Source organism: Carettochelys insculpta, chromosome 1, assembly GCF_033958435.1.
Source record: "Carettochelys insculpta isolate YL-2023 chromosome 1, ASM3395843v1, whole genome shotgun sequence".
NCBI lineage: Eukaryota > Metazoa > Chordata > Testudines > Carettochelyidae > Carettochelys > Carettochelys insculpta.
In genome coordinates this window covers 201,162,916-201,183,696 of record NC_134137.1, presented here as the reverse complement: position 1 = coordinate 201,183,696, position 20,781 = coordinate 201,162,916, and the positions used below count along the sequence as shown (strand labels likewise).

At 38.8% G+C, this 20,781-nt stretch overlaps 1 protein-coding gene across 2 annotated transcripts in view; it reads right to left on the bottom strand.

The window, feature by feature from the left end:
• Nucleotides 1-20,781, bottom strand: part of CADM2 (cell adhesion molecule 2) — a 1,036,826-nt gene that overhangs the window by 346,594 nt on the left and 669,451 nt on the right. Inside the window, exon 2 of one of the 2 annotated variants that reach the window (XM_074997734.1) lies at nt 7,934-7,960. The exons of the other annotated variant lie outside the window; for it this stretch is intronic. Within the exon in view, the coding sequence (XP_074853835.1) occupies nt 7,934-7,960 (27 nt within the window). The remainder of the gene's footprint in view (nt 1-7,933; nt 7,961-20,781) is intronic. 2 annotated transcript variants of the gene reach the window in all.

The window sequence follows — 20,781 nt, the reverse complement described above, 5'->3', positions numbered from 1 at the left end:
TTCTGAACCAAGGACTACCCCATTACTCTCATCAGACAACACAACTCTGGTCAAAGACAAAGAGAGCATGATGGTGAGAACACTTTAGCAACCTCCAAAACAGACCATCGACCGTGAATAACAATGTCCTCAATGAAATTCCACAACAACCCGTCCTGACAGATCTTGACTTTCCGCCTACTATAGATGAGATTAAGAAAGCTGTTAGCCAGATGAGTTCAGGAAAAGCTCCTGGAAAAGATGGGATACCAGCAGAGAGATATAAAGCGGCAAGTCGAGCAGCACTAGCAGCGTTCCATAGCGTGATCATCAGCATCTGGGAGGATGAAAACATACCACAGGACCTCCATGATGCTATTATTGTCTCCCTTTTCAAGAATAAAGGCAGCAAAGCAGAATGTGGAAACTACAGAGGCATATCCCTCCTCTCCGTTGGAGGGAAGATCATTGCACGCATCATCTTGAACTGCCTAATAATCAGTATTTCCGAGGCAAATCTACCTGAAAGTCAATGCGGTTTTCTACCTGGCCGGAGCACAGCCAATATGGTGTTTGCTGTCAGACAAATACAAGAGAAGTGCATCGAACAGAACATGCACATGTATGCTGTCTTCATAGATCTGACAAAGGTGTTTGATACCGTCAACAGGGAAGCCCTTTGGACCATTCTAATATGACTTGGCTGCCCAAGAATATTTGTCCAGATTATACGCCTCTTCCATGACGACATGACAGGCGAAGTTCTGTCTGAGGGAGCCACATGAGCCCCCTTCAACATCACCAATGGTGTGAAACAAGGATGTGTTCTCACTCCTGTCTTATTTAACCTGTTCTTTACATGCGTCCTTAACCATGCAATCAAAGATCTGGACCGAGGAATATACTTGAAATATTGGCATGATGGTTCACTTTTTGACCTCCGTCACCTGAATGCAAAGACTAAGACAGTGCAGAAACTCCTTTCTGACGCACTCTTTGCCGACGACTGTGCTCTTATGGCTCACACTGAAAACGATCTTCAGCACATTGTCAACAAGTTTGCTGAGGCCTTGCAACTTTTTGGACTAACTATTAGCCTCAGAAAGACATGAGTTCTCCATCAACCTGCACCTGGATCAAATGCTCCTGTCCCGAGTATCTCCATTGATGGCACTCGGCTTAAAGTAGCGGAGAACTTTAAATACCTGGGTTGTGTAATATCCAGTGATGGATCACTGGATAATGAGATCAACGCGCGAATATCCAAAGCGAGCCAGGCACTTGGCTGTCTGCGTGTCAAAGTTCTAAACCACCACAACATCCGGATGTCAACAAAACTGCTTGTGTACAGAGCTGTTGTTCTCTCGTCTCTTTTGTATGGGTGCAAAACATGGACACTGTATATGTGTCACATCAAGCAGCTCAAAGCATTCCACATGCGCTGCCTCCGTAACATCATGAAGATCCACTGGCAAGACAAAGTGCCCAATCTTGAGGTCCTCAAGAAAGCCCAGATGACAAGTATCGAAATGATGAATATGAAGTCACAACTACGTTGGACCGGTCATGTCAGCCGCATGGATGCCAACAGAATCCCTTGCCAGCTTCTGTATGGTGAACTCTCCCAGGGCATCTGGAGTATAGGTCGTCTACGGAAACGCTTCAAGGATACCATCAAAGCCAAACTGCAGTACAGCAGTATCAAACCTAGGGACCTTGAGGACGCCACCAGTGACAGAACACAGTGGCGTGCAACAGTCAGAAATACCTGCATTGCCTTTGAGGAAGACAGCTGCCGGCGCCTACAAGAGGCACGCAGACGACGTCACAGAACACCAGCAATGCACCACCCACAGATTGCAAACTTCCCATGCACCATCTGCGGCAAAACGTGCACCTCTAGAATTGGCTTATTCAGTCACCAGAGAGCACACCATGAGACCAATAACACATGATCTGCACAGATTTATCATCGGATCGATGGACTACCATTATTCTATAGGACATGGAATTATTTTCAGGGCAAGGTTAATGCATGTGATGTTCTGTGTCCAAATGGAAAAAGGGGATCTAGTTTTATTACATTTGATTATTTATTAAAAAGATGACTGATGAAGTTTAATGTAAATCTTTCCATGTGACACAGTGATATTAAAGAGATGACTGATGGGCATGAATGACAGGCAATATCCTGAAACTGAAATTTCAGCCCTGGATTAAAGTTAAAGGATATCACTGCATTGATATTTAGGGTACTACTCAGTATGTTTACTATGACATTCTTTACAGCACCCCTGCTGACTTAATCTTAGTATAAACAAAGCAATTTCATTGGCATAATGAGAAATAACACGAATCAGGTGAATAAATGGCGGCTAAAGTGATCTTTGGCTTTTTGATGAAATAATGTTCAGACACACTATAAACTGCTATGATGATTTATTTATGTTGGAATTTGAGAAACTTAAAAGTAGACACATTTAAGATAATCTGTAGCTGCTAAATTCAGTCTTATCACAGACAATTGAGGTGTGTTCATTTGAATGCCAGAGCAAACCACAAAAAGTATATCTGCAATTCAACAAGAGAGGACTGCTGCAAAAACAAAAAAATCTGCATTTAGAAAAGAAAAGAAAAAACAGTTGTCACCTTCCTAAGTGCGGCAAAGCAATGCTAAGATTTTTCACAAAACAGATTGGACGTCCGCTATGTTAAAGCTAATGCTGGAAATGCACTAAAATGAAAGAAACATATGGTTCAAATATCAGAGAGGCAGGTGTGTTAGTCTGTATCTTCAAGAACAACAAGAAGTCCTGTGGCACCTTGCAGACTAACAGATATTTTGGAACATAAGCTTTTGTGGGCAAAGACCTGCTTTGTCAGATGCGTAGGAGGGGGGTTCAGAGGGGTATATAAAGAGGGGGGTCCCTGTAAAAGAGAGGGCCAGAGCTGACAGGGTCTATTCAGTCAGGGTGGAAATGGCCCATAATCAGTAGTATACATCAAGAGAGGAGAAAACAAGTCAGATCACTCAGAGGGAATGTGGCCCGTTGTCAGATTCTAATGTGGAGGTGTGAACATCCAGAGCCGAGAAACTGCTTTTGTAAGAGGCCAGCCACTCCCAGTCTCTGTTTAACCTTTGGTTGATCGAGTCACATTTGCAAATTAATTGCAGCTCAAAGATTTCTCCATTTTATTTTTGAAAGGTTTTTTGTTGTAGGACTGCTAGTTTTACATCTGTTACTGAGTGTCCAGGGAGACTCAAGTGTTCTCGTACATGTTTTTGTAAACTACCATTTCTGATGTCTGATTTATGTCCATTTATTCTTCTACATAGAGAGTGTCCAGTTTGGCCAGTGTAAATTGCAGTAGGGCATTGCTGACACATGGTGGCATATATTATATTAGTAGATGGGCAGGTGAAAGAGCCCCTGATGGTATAGTTGATGTTAGGCCCTGTGATGTTATCACTGGAATAGACATGTGGGCAGAGTTGGCAGCGAGGTTTGTTTCAGGGATTGTTTCCAGGTTTAGAGTTACTGTGTTGTGGTTTATAGTTGCTGATGAGAATTTGTTTAAGGTTGGCTGGACTACATGAGGGAGCCTGCACATTTTGACATCCCTTATTCCTCTCAGCTGAGGAATAAAAGTCACATTATTTGCTTGCACGCAGCTTTGTGAGAGATTCAGGTCACTCTATCAGTGACCTTTGTTATTTATTACCCCCTTCCAAATTTGTGACTTGCAAATGATATCTGTAATGATTTTATGTTTTCTTCCATGTTATTGATAAAATGTTGAATAGGGCAAGGCCAAGCACCAACCTCCTTAAGCTGCTGGGAAGTTTCTTCTAGATACTAGAAAATACCAGAAAAAGTAGGAGATAAATCTAGAAAACTCTTTGGCTATATCTACACTACAGTGAACTGTCAACTGAAGTTACCATCAGAAGATATATTCTGACAAAACTTCTGCCAGCAGATTGCCACCACACACAAAAGTGGATGGCTTTGTCAATCCACTCTGTTGACAGAGAGCAGCCGAACTTCCCGGCCACTCTCTCAACAGAGCGGCCAACCTGAAGCACAGCAGACAGGGCTGCCTGGTGACCTGGAAGCCCTGTCTGTCAACAAAGGGGCCTCCTGGAGCGTCCACATGGCTTTTTTGTCAGATTCTGTCGAGAAAGGAATTCTGCTTTGTGGTGGGGAGGCAGAAGGCTGTCAACAAAAGTGCTCCATTCTGTCAAGTTACTGTTGATAGAACGCATTTTTAGCGTGGATGCTCTGAGTTTGTTGACAAAACCATCTGGTGTAGATGTAACCTTTATGAGCCAACAAGAAGTGAACCCAAGACTCACCGAAGCAGTGAGGATTTAACAATCCCAATACATTCAGCTAACACACAGGGTACTGAACAGTCTGAGAAAACATGTCAAGAAATGAATAGGCATAAGTGGACTTGAAATCTGGGGAAGTAACCAAGGCCAAAGGAACCAATGGTCTGCTTGGAGTCAGTCACACAACGGTGGGATCCTCCTTTCTTGGTTGCAAAAATTGCTGTAGACTGACAACACAGCAAGCCAACAAAGTGGTGAGGATTTTGAGAACCTCATCCATCTGAAAAATGCAAGAGAGTGGTTCCATAAAAGCTCATTCCTCAAATGTTCTCAGAAATAATCTTACCACTGTGGGATTTGTAAAGGGGAGGTGGGTGAGATGCAGGGGAATGTGGGATATATTTCCTGGTTTGGAAATGAAAGCACAGATCTTTGAGAACAGTTGCCATATGCACCAATAGTGGCACAGACACCACAAATGGGCATCTGTTGAGATTAGTGGGGATCTGCTCAGACTCATTAGCAGAGAAACTTCTCGAGTGATGTGTTCCTTCAACTGTCAGTGAGTGACTATTTCAAATGCAGAATTAGATGACTACCTAACAACTGAGTGTTGTATTTTAAGGGGATTAGGATTTGAACCAACTTCACATTCAGACAGAACAATAAAAAAAAGAAGTGGGAGGTCACGTACTATTTCTTTCTACAGTCATAGTGAATGCACATGGAGTTATAGTTCCAATGTGATGCTCAACTTCCTGATGCTGTTTTGGTGCCTCATTTTCCACATTGTGGACATTGAAGAAAAGAAAAAAAAAGTCCTCTCTGCAGCCACTGAAGCATAGGTGCGGTAACAAAGGGTGTGGGCGATAGGGGGATGCTGTAGCAAGTCCTGATTTGAAGCAGTTTCCATTATATACAGGATTTAGTTCGATTCAGTGGCTCTCTGCATTCCCACTACGCAAATTGTTCCAGCACCACAACACTGGAGAGGTGAGCAAGGGGAGACTGAGATAAATGAACGGCCAAACCTAAAGGATTTTGAGTGTATCTATCTGGGAGTGTATGCATGTGTGTCTGAATGTTCACAGATGAATGGAGCCTCAATGGACTTTTGGTTCTCTGTATAGTTCCAAATAGGTATTCATGCAAGAAAGTCCATCTCTTGTTTGACAGAGATTAGATGCAAATGTGGGGTTTGGAATATTTTTTAAAATGCCAATTGTGTGTGTTCTTGTCCACTTGCTTACTCATTATGAAGATGTGCAAAAGTTAAACATTACTCCATAATTTTGCCAAGAAATTTCATGTAATGTACACACGAAAGCACATTTTCAGTTGGATACCATGTATCTTGATTCCCCCCCACACCCCACAATTTGACAATGAATGCAAAGCTTCAGCTGAAAAGAAAGTCATGCATGGAAACAGAAGTTGATTTACAAATTATAGCAAGAAAGCTCTATCAGCCAATTCATTATCAGATTCTACTTGAATTATCCTTATTTACTTATTTTTCTGTTTACATTTGAAAGTATTCAATGAACAATATTTATGTAGTTCTTTAATTTGTTAAATATGAACTATACTGGAGTTCTTAAGTCTTTCTTAAATATGGCCATCTAAACATAAATGTCTACATCTTATGTTTTATCTTTTAAATCCTGTGTAAAGCTTAGATGCTTAGACTAAGTTTTCATATTATTATTATAATGGTGAATTATTATAAGACCAGTGAGCTAACATAACTTAAACTGAATCAAACAGGTAAACTATACCTGCTCCACAACATGTACAAATTATAGTCTGGGCACATAAGGGAAATTTTACTTAATGTTCCTTCAGAATTAAAAAAAATACATAAGGAATTATGAGTTAAAGGTAAATTTTAAAACAATCTGTCTCTTAAAATAGAAACAAGGATTTAGGAATCTTCAGGGTGAAAAGCACATAAAGAAATCCTAACTATGTTTGGAAATTCATAATCAGCAATACAATGTAGATAAAATAGAGATTTCTAGGCCTTGATTCTGCACTTGGGCCCACACTAGGGCCTGGTCAACACGAGGGAACAAAGTTGACCCCAGATACACAATTCTAGCTATGCCATTAGTGTAGCTAGAATCAATGTATCAGGATCAATTTTGTTCCCTGGTGTTGATTGGGGCTCTTTCGGCTTGCACTGATGTCCCTTACTCCACATGATAGCACGGAGTATGAGGGTTGATGGCTGAGCCCAGACAGATAGATTTTGCTGTATCTTCACACATTCATTAAAATCGATCTCTGGAAGATCAATACAGTGCATTGAACCACCCATAAATATAGACATACCCTAACAGAGCTGCTACAAGCAGCCTAACATATATCCCTGGGGTGGGGTGGGGGAGAAGCAGGAGGAGTCTGCAATCCCTGCTTGTTGTGTTGGAAAATTATATGTTTATGTGGTTTCACTTTGGATTTTGGGCACCTCACAAGTTGTGGAACTTTAATGTGACCTTACTGGAAGCAAAGTAACTTCAAAATAGCACAAGCTGGGTAAGTTGATGGAAAATCAGGAGGGAAACAGATGGAAGACCAGGAGGGGAACAGAAACAAAACCAGTGCTGTGCGGGGTCACACCCTGAAGACCTATACCAGAAGAAGAGCCAGAAGAAGAAATAAAATACGGATTGGTCCAACAGCATCTATGAGTGGTTTGAAAGAGAGAGATTCCTTTATACTAGGACAAAAGTACTCAAAATCAGAGACAGATGAAAGTAAGTTAATTTATAATCTTCTCTTCATGGCTAATTTTTTAAGATAAAATGTTCAGAATTACATCTTACTGTTTTGTAGACTAACTCCCTTTTTTCATATTCCTCCTGATACTATGATGAAGTTATAAGTCTCTTTCTATAAGATTATAATATGGTTCTGGGGCATAGATATGCTGCCATTAATGAAGAATTATGATCTTTTTATATTACAGTAGAAAGAAGGGAATGGTTTGGAGGCTGTAATGTTCTCTCCTGACAAATATTTAAGACATTTTATGACAAGGTCTAGACATAAAAAAAAAAAAAAAATAGAGAATAGTTAAACCCTACTTATTGTCATAGGAGCTGGAAATAATAGTGCTGGGAGTGCATGCGGCAGCACACTCTGGCTTGAAGTGGTTTCTTTTACAAAATGTCCTTACAGTTTGGTTCAACGACTGTGAGCATCACTGCTACAGAAATTGTCGCAGCAGCCCATCTTATAAGGTGTTTCTGCATATATCTGGCATTTTAGATGTTATATAGAGAACTAAAATAACTTTGCCTCACTATGAAACATAGGAAAGAAAGGAAACTACAGGGTATTTGTTTTATATTTATCCATTCCACTTAAAAAAAAAAAAGTTTCCCTCATACCATACAAACTCCTGCAAACTCCAGTATAAAAAACACACTGATGACTGATAATGAACAGTAAACACTTAGCATTTATAGGTAATTATAGAAGCCCAAAAGGGTAATCTGTCAAAGCATAAGTCTGATAGATGCATTTGCCAGATTTATAATTAAGAAAAAAAGTAAAGTTGAGTAAGATAATGTGCCGTGCAGAACCATGCAAAGAGTGGAAGTAGAAACTCACCTTTAACTTTGTTCTTGGTAGCAGCCGCTGGAACCAAGGAAAAGATTGCACAAGGAGAAGAGAACAAAGATAGATTAGACAGAGGGCATATGTACTAAGGATATAGAAAAATTTTATCAATATTGATTCAGAGCTAACAAAACTATTTCTAAACATTATTTGACCAATTTATTTGAGGCGCGCATAGTTTCTTCTGAGCAATGGTTCTGTCAAAAGGAATGACCTGTGTTTTGAATTTTAGTTAGTGTATGACCAAAAAAAAAGAGAGACCTTGAAAAGTGTAGCAAGTACAATAAAATAATTTATCATTAATCATAAATAGAAGTTTCAACATTATACAGATATCCCAAATGTAAAATGTATTAGTCTTACAGGACAGTTTTCCCTGTGCTGGACTGTATGATCTGTGTGTTATGTATTAGTTCCCCTTGGATTCTACTTCTCTGAACTTTATTTTGTTGCACAATCGGATGGATAAAAAGAAAATAGGCTAAATGATTCTTACATATATGCCAAGATATTATAGACTGAGGTATGTCTAATTATTTTAGGGGCCTGTTTCCAAATAATCTGATAGCTATGAAAATGCATACCCAAAAATTTTGCTGGGAAATGTCTTCCGACAGTTACTTCTCTTGACAGATCGCTGTAGTGTTACTGTAGCCACAGGGTTTCACTTTGCTATCATTTTGTCTAGTCCTGCATCCACTGAAGCGAACTTGTGCAGAATTAAAGACTTTTGTACACAGCCGTGAAGAGGCTCTTACTCCCTTAGATTGAGGCCTACGTTGGGCATGGACTGTGACTCTCTCCACAATGGGAAAGTTGAGCTGAGAGCCAATCCTCCCTCAGATTAGAAAAGGGAGTGAGATGGAAGACAGAGGGGGGAGAGGAGTAGGTGCAGCCACAGTTCATTTCCTTCCCAAGCACCAGCCATCCAAGCTGGTTGGATGGGCAAAGCACCAGGAGCATGCTGTGTCTTAAGGACAAACTGAATGAAGAAAAAAAAATGCTCTAGAGAAACCGGGCCTCAGACAAGTGTGTCAGAGGTACAAAGGCAGCATTGGTCACCTGGAGCAAGGCAGCTACTCACATGCCACACTCGGGGGCATGCATATATCCATACAATCTCACCAGAAACATGAAGTGTCTTTCCACAATTACCTTTCCTCCCCTAAATTTCCCAAATCCCATCATGAAAAGTATCTTCCATTACCCAGTCCATATGCCTACTAATGCAACACATTATCTAGAAGTCTTGATAAACAGAACCTGAAATTCAGTCTGAGTTGCTTTTGTCAAATGTGGATTGCACTAAAATACTACAGGAAACACTGTGCCTTTAGGCTGAGCCCAAGACACAGCACACACTATGCCACTGTACTTCCCCACAAGAGCCTTTGTGGGAGAACTCTCTCTCAGACACTCGTAACTCCTCCTCTGACACCACTTATTCATGGGGAGGGTGGAAGTTATCTCCCTCCATGCATGTAGATGCCTAGCCTTCCTGGCAGGTATGGAGAAGGAAGAACCAAGACAGGAGAACTAAGGATCCTCAAACTTCTTGATCCTCTTTGCACCTTCCATTTTCACTTGTTCACAAGTGGGAGTTTGAAGCAGCCCTTGCTTCCTTCCCACACCCAGTACCATTCCAGCAGCACTCCTTTGGCCTAGCAAGTAAGGCCTACAATGGGTGACAAAGAACATTCTAACCATACATGAGCTGGACACATCCTAATGCAAGAGTGAAACTGTATTAACTCAGCCATGAACTCTTTTCTATCTTTTAATTATCCACAATATCTAGAGGAGTTGAAAATCCTGAGATGGCCATGAGACTTGAAGAATTAGTATATGGAGAACACCAGTAAATAAAGGACAGGCATGAGTGAGACTGTACAGTATAATTGGATGTAGGCCAGACTACCAAGCGTGTTAGCCTAATTATAATTTTCTGCATATTCAATAAAAGTGGATTGCCAACAGTAATGTTCTTACAAATGTCATTTTCAATACCTGTAAGTTCTTTTTACGTTGACAATACGGTCCAATTACAAGTCAATTGGTAAAGTTCACACCACACAACAGCCAAATTAGCTGAAAATGGTCTTTACAAATATATTTCTGTCTACTGCATGGAACCAGTTCAGTCTGTTTTCATCAATGTTTCATCCACCTGATGCCCAGCAGGGAGAAAACTGTTTTTCTTCTGTTGTCACTTACATGGATATTTTCTTTTGCTTAGGTGGCAAGATGCTTTTCTTTTTAATACATATTTTTTCTTGTTCTCTCTCAATTTCTTTCAGTAAGACCCACCACAGAGAAGTGCTTTTGTTTTAGAAGAACTATTTTCCCCCCGATCTCCTAAAATGTCCAGATATTTTTATTCTCCTCTTTTCAGTATCAATCCACAAAATGAGAGAGGAAGACTGTGAGTAACCCCAATGCCCTCTACAGGAGGTCAGAGGCCTTGCCACATCCCATCCCAGTGAGAGGAGCAGAAAAAAGTCCTCCAGGCAGTGTAGAGCAGCTGTTCCAGCAGCAACAAATCAGGACCCAGCAGGCCTGTATCAAAGAAGCTGCTGGGCTAGGGCCTGGCTGTTCCATTCATGAGTTGGACCTGCGCAGATCCCTATGCTGGCTGGGAGCCCAGCAGCACTTGGACAGCTCTGAGTATGAGCTGAGCTTTGATCTGGGCAAGACCCAGGCCCTCGCCACAAGTCTACTAGAGGGACTTACAACACCCTGGACAGGGCTAATCAGATCCCTCTCTCAAACTCTGAAGGCAACAGAAGAGACCTTACATGGTATCCTTGGCTGTGGAGGGGCACTCAAAAGTGTGCAGACCCTGTTACACTGGTACCGCAAGTGGGGAATCGAGCCACCCCAGTATGCAAGGGGTAATGGACAGCCGGTGAAGCTACTGGCCCAGCAGCAGCCTGAAACTGCCTAAGTACAGAGGACTCTGCAGAAAGCCCAGCAAGAGGCTCAACAAGTAGTCCTACACCAATAGAAGATCCTAGTGGACATGCTCCAGCTCCAGCAACAGAGGCAACAACAAGAGTACCAGCTTCTTGAGGCTGTACTCCAACCATAGCTGTAACAGAGGATTATTCATTAAAGTGAACATACTTGTTTATCATAAACTAGAATGTACAGAAAACTAGTAAATGTACAAGTATTCAGACAGACATTCTTGAAACTGTTGATCACCTGCCAAATTTTTTTAAAATTGTAGTTTATTTTGTTCCAACGTAGCCTCCTTTAAACATACTGAGAGTGAAGCATCTATTTTTTTAACAATTTCTCTCTTTTGCCATATACTTCTATTGTATCTAAAACTATATACATTCCTCCATCCTGTAAACACAGCTGTGTGTCAAGTTACTCATTTCTGTATGTGACTGCAGGATTGGGAACACTGTCATTTTCACCACAAAGTTTAACTCAGTGACTAAGGTCTGCAAATGAAACAGCAGTTTCAGAAAATGAAATTTCAATATTTCCTGGATATTTTTAAATCATATAATTGACAATGAAATTTATGGAGTGTAGATGCTCTTCTCTATGATAGATTTGGAGCTGACTTCAATAACTTATGAATAGTATATCTTGACCTGGTTACTGGGATATTTACTGCATGACTCTCTCAGACTATATCAACCAGACTGCTTGGAAACAAATGTGGAAATGAGGAGTTGAGGTAACACATCCAACACTTTTGAAGAAAGTGGTTTCAAAACACAGGGGGAGATAATACAAGGACCTTTGGCACTGATGCTCAGGGGAACTCATAAAACTGATTTTGGAGAGCATGCTCAGGTCCTTGACAGAGAGAACAAAGAGCTTTGGCTGGTTTTAAAAAGGCTCTCAAGGACAGGAGGAATAGAGAGTCAAGAAGAAACAGAAAAAAACAACTACAAGAAGGTAGGAACTAAAGTAAGATAGACCTGCCAAGAAAAGAGTCTACATAAGACAGACATGCATGTAGAACTTTTGCTGTCATCCCTTATGTTTTGATCTTACTGCCAAAATAAAACAATACTTTAAGAAGGTTATTGTGGGTTAGTGTAGCCAACTAGAAACAGTCTCCTAAAGGTAAGAAGAGCAGGTTTACAAACCTAGGTGTCCCTGTGAGATAAGAATGCTACAGAATACAGCTCAGTTCAGGGTGAGAAAAATCACCAAAATGATGCTAACTTTAAATGACACTTTGATCAGGATAATCAAAAATATTTCTCCCCTTATTTCAGCTTAAATAAATAAATAACAACAACTTCGTTAATATAGTATTAATTTCCTGCAGGTAAAAACTGGATTCAATAATACATTGTGTTCTTTATTTTTCTATGATATGTCTTTCCGAGTTTTTGCTTTTTATGTCAACAATTTCTAAATTACATTCTTTGAAATAGGATAGCTATAAGATACTCAGTATTTCTTCACCATCACCACTACCCCTGCATTCTTAGCTATCTCTATGGTGTTCATTTTTATGGACATTTTAGAAGGATTTTATATATAATTTTATTTTCCTTTGTGTGTCTGTGTGTGCTGTAGTATTCTGTTCTGGAATTTGTCTAACAGCTTGTGTCCTCATAAAAATAAATTGGAGAAATACATTTCCATTTGTTGTCCAGGTTACCTAACTTTCTACCATGGAAAGTGAAGAGACAGCAAAGCCACACATGTTAAAGTCCTTGAGAAAGGCCTTCTGGTAAAGAAAACCTTTCTACCTTATGGGATATTTTGCAGCTAATTAAGTTGTAAGGTACACTGCTATGAGAAACACGGCAGCCACCTATTTTCAGAAAGAAAAGGAATATGAAATTCATTCACATAATCAACAAGCACAATATGTTTGCCAGTTCCAGGAATTTCCTCACATAGTCCATAAAAAAAGGCTTTGTGTACAAATCTCCAAATCTGGAATGGAAATTAACTTCAATGGAAACTACAAACATGAAAGAACTGCACATTTGAGTCCTTTACTGGTTAAAAATTACATTGCTTACAATTGATTTTCAAGGTTCATCAATTCATGTACTTCGACCTTGACTACAGCTAGATGAACCATTGACAAGAAAAATATTTATATACAAACTGCCAGTTTTATGTTCACACAATATACTTAAAGGGGAGAATTTTTCTACAAATTTGATTTTTTTTTTGCAGTGAAATTTCCCATGCATATTGTCTTGCCTGTTTGGTTGCCATGAAAAAAATTCTGGGGCACTGGTTTTGCCTTATTTTTTTCTTAAATTGAAGAGGGTTGATTATGACTTGTCAAATAAATAATATGGTACAAATTTTGAATCTCTAACTGGATACACCTACCTTGTGAGACAGGAAAATTAGCACAAGCCATTCTGACTCATTTTTCTCACAAGGATTTTCTTGAATTCTCTTTAAATCAAATTGGGAAAAAAATGTCAGTGGCAGTTGCAGACCGTGGCTATGCATGAGTCTGTGCGTGGTAGGATCAATATTATACTGTCTCCACTTTATTGAAGTATCTCTTAGATTTCAGAGAAACCTTGTCAGTATCTCAAAATCACTGGATGAATGAGTAGTCCATCAACAAATGTATCTTTTGAGATCTCAGTGGGGGCCTGGGTTTGTACTGGACATTTGTTCACAAGGAAACATCAACAACTAAAGTTGGAAGGGAATTATATGGGGACACAGAGCCCTTCTTAGGTTTGGATAAAACATCTAAATATCCAGAGATTCTCCGATGCTAGATTTGCATGCAGTTGGTTATGGTGAAGCCCCTGGCCTCATACTTAGTCCTCTTTGCCATTCCTGCCCAACAGTACTATCCATGTGGACTGGCATGGTCTGAGCTTCTTATAAATCACTGTGCTATATGTAACAGTATAATCAGAGCTCACATCTTCCTGACCAGTTACATCTCCATTTGATTTATGATGCTTTGGGGGTATTTATATGTAATACAGTCAAAAAAAAAACTTGACTTTTTAAAGTAGATCATAGAAAGTCACAAATGAAAACATTCCCGAAGACAACGGCCACCGTAATTTCAAAAGAGCAAAGTTAGGATTTAATAACTCACCAACTCATTCGTGAACTAAATCAGGGTGCACGCGCGTGCACACAGAGACTCCCTGGAAGGACTGCAAAAATCCTCCATTCATAGATGACCCACATGACTTGAGTTTGAGACTTCTGATACAGTGTATGATCCAAAAACAACTGAAGTGACTAGAGAGATGCCAGTCACATTTGGAATGCAGGGCCTGGCCCATAATTAGCAATGGCAGCTGGATTACCAATTTATGAAAATGTGGATAAAAATCTTTTGGAATTAGAGAGGATTCAGAAAAGAAACATGAGACTGGTTAAAAGGTTAGAAAGCACGCCATATAATAAGAGGCTCAACTAGTTCAATCTATTTCATTTAATAAACAAAAGGTTGAATTGTGAGTTGATTATTTTCGATAAGTACCTACCTGGGAAACAGATACCTAATAATGGGCTCTTCAGTCTAGCAGAGAAAGGTATGCCATGAGCCGACAAACACAATACCCCCAGACATCCCCAACAACAGACCCCACCCCAGCCTAATGTGCCATGCTATGAAATAACAATGTTTAACAAAGTTAATTTAAAAAGCTATCTTACTCTCAGATATTATTCATCCTTCAGGTTTCACCTCCCCAGTCCAGAATGGTAAGGACCTGATCAGTTCTGAACAGAAGAATTTTCTGGACCAGGGAGGTTCCCTATCATGGGCCCCAAACGTAGAGCAGGCACCATGCCTCACCCTGCCACCGAGCTGGTGCCCAGCTGCTGCAGGGGGCAGCCAGACTCCAGCCTTGGTCTTTGCTGCTGCCTGTGGGGCTACCGGCGGCAGCCAGCTCCAGCCCCAGACCCAGCCTAACACCCACAGAGCTGCTGGAAAGATGCTGGCCTTGACCCTGATCCAGTCACAAGCCTTTGGGGTGCTCCCCACAGGGCTGCCAGGGGATGCTGGCTTCAATTCTGACCTGACTGCCAGCCCAGTTGCAGAGGCTGTAGCCACTGGCCCCAGCTGGTACTCCCGCCTAGGCTCTCTAGGCCAGGAGCATCCGTACTCCAGTGTTATCAGATCAGAGCATGCCGGTTTTAGGAGGTGTAACTTATAGCACCTTTTTAAGAGTATGTTTTATTAGGCAAAGCTTTGAAAAGAAATATGCAGAAAGAGCAGCATTTTCAAAATCATTTTCCGGTGCTCCAACTTCACATAATGAGACATATCATTTTACTGGTGTCAACCATTTCTCTTTCAATCAATGTCAAGCAAAATTTTCTTAAAGAGTATTAATTAATGGTTTAGTTATTTTAGTATAATGACAAGAATAAGAAATCTATAATTGTAACATTTTTCATGCCTATGTCATGCTACATAATTATCTTCATTAAAAAAAGACAGCACTAGTTTTATCATATTCATTGACTCTTATGGTTACATGGTAAATTAGTAACTGAAGAATACAGAAGAATATATAGTCCCATAGTCAGTGCAAGAAGAATACTACAAATTTAGTGATGTTTAGAGAATATTCACCATAACTAACATGAAGGAGATCAGCAGTATCATCCTAGAACCTAAACTTTGCTCGAGTCCATGATTCCAGCTGTACGTGATACCAAATTAGGTGAGCAGATTTTTAAGTCTGAAATACATTACACAGTATATTAGTGTGTGGTGAGACTGGAAGATGAGTATAATCATACCCTAAAGGCTCCCGTAAAAAGAACATAGCTAACATGATTTGCCTGTCTCACACCACTTTTACGTATGTTGTAATGCAACTAGACACACAACTTCTACAGGCAATATAAACTGCAAGAAAGCAATTTATTACCAGGTAACAGCTGGGTTTCTATAAAATATTGAGCAAGTATTACTTGCACATACGTAATACGCAATGTAAACAGAAATAAATGCTTCTACTCTTTAATTTTACATTTAGCCAAGATATCACAATAATTCTGGAAATACTTAAAAAGAAATACTGTCAAGTACTAATTTGAAACTTCTTTCCACATTATGTTAGCTTATGTCCTGTGGGTTCTAAAGACTTATTTCAGCCTTCAGATTACCTTGACAGATTTTTAAGCATTGGAAGAGTTTTAGTGTCCTTCGAGCACATCTTGTAACCTATAATTATTCTTTCATCATGCAAAATGTATGTATAGAAAGAGTTCAACACAGAGTCTCTGAATTTATATAAGCTCACCAACAATTGGAGAAGGAACAGGGATGGGTACATTTAGATGAATTTAACAAAAAATACATAACAGACTGGGGCCAAAATTAATAATCATTAGTGAGTGATGTGATGCAGGATAATAGTGAGGGGAAACTTGCTGGATCTCTTAAATGTTCATTTTATTTATTTAAACAAGAAATTTGGAATTATAAGTATTTTAAAAAGTGTACTTTTGGGTTTTTAGTTGAGCTCCACAGAGACACTTTCAAATCTCTCTCTTTTTCAATTAAGTTTATGTTCAAGAATTGTAACTTTTCTTTACAGGTCAGTAGTCATTTAAAATTATCTTGAACAATTCTCTGCACAAGTTACTGCATGAGACATTTCCATTTCAGTCTATTTTGTCAAGAAATATATAGAAAGCTTTTATCCTAATCTTGACCTGATGCACTCTAATCGCTCCTTTAGGACCTTTAAAAGAGTGGATTTCAAAAACTGACAGAACATAATGGCTCCTTTGGAGCCATTGGAGGTCTGTTGTATAATTTACAGACATTATAATAGCCTAATCATTGTGAGTGAGAGAGAGAGAGAGAGAGAGAGTGTGGTTATAGGATGTCTCTGTATTTATGTAAAGACAAATTATTGGGTGAAGTATATGTTCAAGACCTGTTTGTGCTCTCTTTATAGAGACACTTGAAACAATATGACATAAAAAATCACGTTCAGAAAGTATTTTTTTAAAATTACTATAAATCTTTTCTTCTTTATGAAATGTAATTTAACCAAGTGTCCCTCAAATATATAAACATAATTATCTACTTTATAACTATAGTATACAATAGTACTTACTATTTATTACACCTTGCATGATCCATGCCTTCTTTTTAATCTTTCCTAGAAGACAATATTTCTGTCCTATGTATCAGTTTTGTTGCTCTTCACTGAATTATCTCTATTTTCTCAATAGCTGGCTGGCACAGAGCGTCCCAGAACTGTATATACTTTTCAATAAAAATTGAGAAGGCAATGTGATGCATCCCAATGTTTGAACAGTAAACTCTTTCATAGCCATCATTCTATCATCTGGAACACTCAAATAACTGGCATTTTAACCATAAGTAAATTTTAGTTACGTTTTCTTAAGTACCATACAGTGAAAGTTAATACAAATAAATACAGCACACACAGTTTAAGTTTACAGCATGCTGTTGTTGGTAAATAAAGCAGGCTGTGTCTAGACTAGTCCCGAACTTCGAAGCAAGCATGATAATTAGGGGGTCGGGAGATTACTAACGAAGTGGTGCAGTGCATATGCAGCACTTCATTAGTCAAAATCACCCCAGCGGCAACACTGAAGTGTAGACGGCTTGCATATAGCTGCAGGTACTTCGAAGTGCCCGTGCTACATCAAGGAGTAAATGGACATTTTGAGGAGTAAAGGGACTTTGATGTAATGCAGGCACTTCGAAGTTGCTGCGCGGGAGATTTTGACTAATAAAGTGCTGCATATGCACCGCAGGGCTTTATTAGTAATCTCCCGACACCCCTTTGAAGTTTGGGGCTAATCTAGACACAGCTGTACTCTGCACACATTTTTGTTTGTTTTGTAATATCTCATCTTGTCTTTCTTTAGTGTTATGCATTCCTAGCTATAAATCTCTATATTATCCATAATATTTGAATATCCAGCAACTTCCCAGGCTCGGGGCTGTTAGATATGAAAGAATTTACTGTATTCCAATTTCCATGTGGCTTTTTTATTGCCATAATGCATTGGAAAGTTAGAGCCAATTTGTTGTCAGCTAATGCCCAGAGGATGAAAATTGCCTTTTGTGTAGAGACCTCCTGCAAAACATATGACACTTAAAACTGGAAACAAAAATGCCTTCAATTTGATTTAAGTGGTTTATAAATGCTGTAGTGGCCCAATCACCAAGGTAGAATTTGACCCTTATGATAGAGCCCGTTTGACATCTTCTTCCATTGAATGATAGAGATTTTTAAATCAAATCAGGAATATTAAATGTATATTATTCCATTATTACATCCCATTACATTTCCTGTCCGTATTTCCAGCCTTAATAGTTCACTCAGATTTCTATCCAGACTGGGACTACATAAGGGCTGTGTGACAAATTATGCAACCATAACACTAGAAGAAGCTGAGTAAGACTAGAGTTTATACAGAAGATTCACCAGTTCAAGACTGACGAATAGTATCTAAAGACATTCTGAGAGGTACGGGCAGCTAGTTGTTTACTAGGAACAGACTGAAGGAATGCAGAGTCTCAAGGGTACAAATTACATACAGAATACTTAAAATTCTAAATTATCTAAGAATGGGATTTGATTTTGTTGAGACTGGGGAAGAGACACTAAACTCATAAATGTATGCATGTAGCACTGGTAAACATGCATTAGAAAGTGAACCCTTTTGAACAGACTGCAATTTTCTGAATGTTATATTAAATATTAAATAGAGGCACAATTTCCTTTGTTCTGAACATTAAAATTATAGCTCACTTATTTACATTTTCACTGTAATGCAACTGTTCATGGAAGGCACTCAAACCAGATTTTTAAAGATATTTAAGTGCCTTTTGTAATTAGGAAAATAAATACCTTTAAAAATGTGGTCCTTAATGCTTAAGGACACACCCAATGAGTTAATATAGGTTAAATAAACTACAACAATAGTTGTGACTGTAGACATTTTGCATTTGTAGTCCTTGCAGTATTCCAAGGTTTTTGTTAAAAAAAAAAAAAAAAAGAATTATTAATCCAAAAGTAGGTGGATAATATAAGTAGGAGACAATTCTTTAAACGGTATGAATTCAGGAAAAAAACAAAACAAAACAAGACAAAAACCCCAAAAGAATTGTTGAGAAAACTCAGATGAACATATTACTATTGATAGTTCTAACTTGTTTTTTGGAAACTACAAGACATGGCTCTGCCTCATTCTTTTAAATGCGAAAATTATTAGAAGTAATGTAAGCTAAATGGACGTGTTACATGGAACTATCCCCATATTAATGAACAATATTTAACTTAATTCAATATTTTATATACAGAAATCATTCTGAAATGTCATCTTGGTCAATAAGGACCTGTGATGAAAGGTTACAAAGAACGCAAGGGAACGCTGGATCAGCTCTTTTGGTTTTGCTGTGGGACTACAGCCAGAAGACATTTGTAGCTCAGTGAATGAAGAAGAGAATAAATTCCAGCTGTGAACATGTGCTCCTCAGTATTTAACCAGCCCCATGTTTGCTATCTGAGTAGTAGTAGACCAAATTACAATGACATATTCTTGCCATGACAGTCTTTTCACGTATGACTATTAGGAGAGCATAACTATACAGGCCCATTCCTTTTGTAGCAAACAAAAAAAACCCACAAAACAAAAAAATTTACAAGTCAATTTTAGTGAAGTACATGCGTGCAACTTATTTAATATTCAGGACAATCCTTCCTGCTTAGAAGACGTTTCCATATGCAGTCAGTCACTTACAGCATAAATAGAAACTGGCAACACAACTATGACTACTCCTCTTAAAACCTCATAAACCTCCTCTTCAAAGTGATGTATGAATAATGTGAACTAAATAATTCATGGGATTGCAGATGCCAGTCCAAATAGCCTCTTCCTTTTTAAGGTTTCAGTTTGTAGAGCTGCGATCAAAAGCCTTCATCAGTCATGATAGTGGCATTTGTACTCACTCCAAACAAACCGTATTTGCATGTGAATGTTTTTTATTGAAATGAGATATATAATATGCCAGCCAGAGCCCAACTAAAAGGCATTTTACGCCATTTAAATTCAGTCAAATTAATGGGTGAATGCAGCCTAAAAGGTCTACTCTCAGAACAGTAATTTGACACATCATAAATAAGGACCATTTTTTGTAAGAGTAGGCTGAGCACTTGTCTGAAAATTTTACACAGAACACTAACAATACACTGACTCTTAGGGAATAATAAACTCTAAGAAAGGTCTTGTATGTAAAATAATGAAGTAAACAGAAACAAAGGACTTAATATACTCTCAGCAGTTCAAAGATTTAATTCATTTTTATATGCTTTCATGAGGTATCTATAGCTCTGAACTGTAGCCAGGCAAAATATCTGTTACTAACTAAGGAACAAAAAGCTTGTAAATAAACCTTTGAGTAAGCACAGACATATGCAATATATATATTTTCCACCTCCTCAGTTTTCTTAGTAAATATATATTTCAAATGGGGGCTTCAATCCTTTTTATTACTGTCTTATTCAGATATCACATACCAGAGTTTAAGGGCAGAGGGAACCACATGATTATTCAGTCCGACCTGTAAAGACAGGCTGTCAGCACCATAGCATCCAAACATTAACCTAACAACAAAACTGAGGCCCAAGTATTATTGTCTATTGGCCTTTTAAATTATTACAAAAATTTAATTGGTCAAATGATTTGCTGTTTTTGTAAGGCATATAGTGATTAATATATATTCCATAAAATAATTTAGCATTAATGCAATGTTCAAAGTTGAGAAATCAAGCCCTGAAAGTCAGGAAATGCAAAGTTCAGGAAGAAAACTCAATCCCCTCTCAAAATATCAATTATTTTATAGCATCATAAAA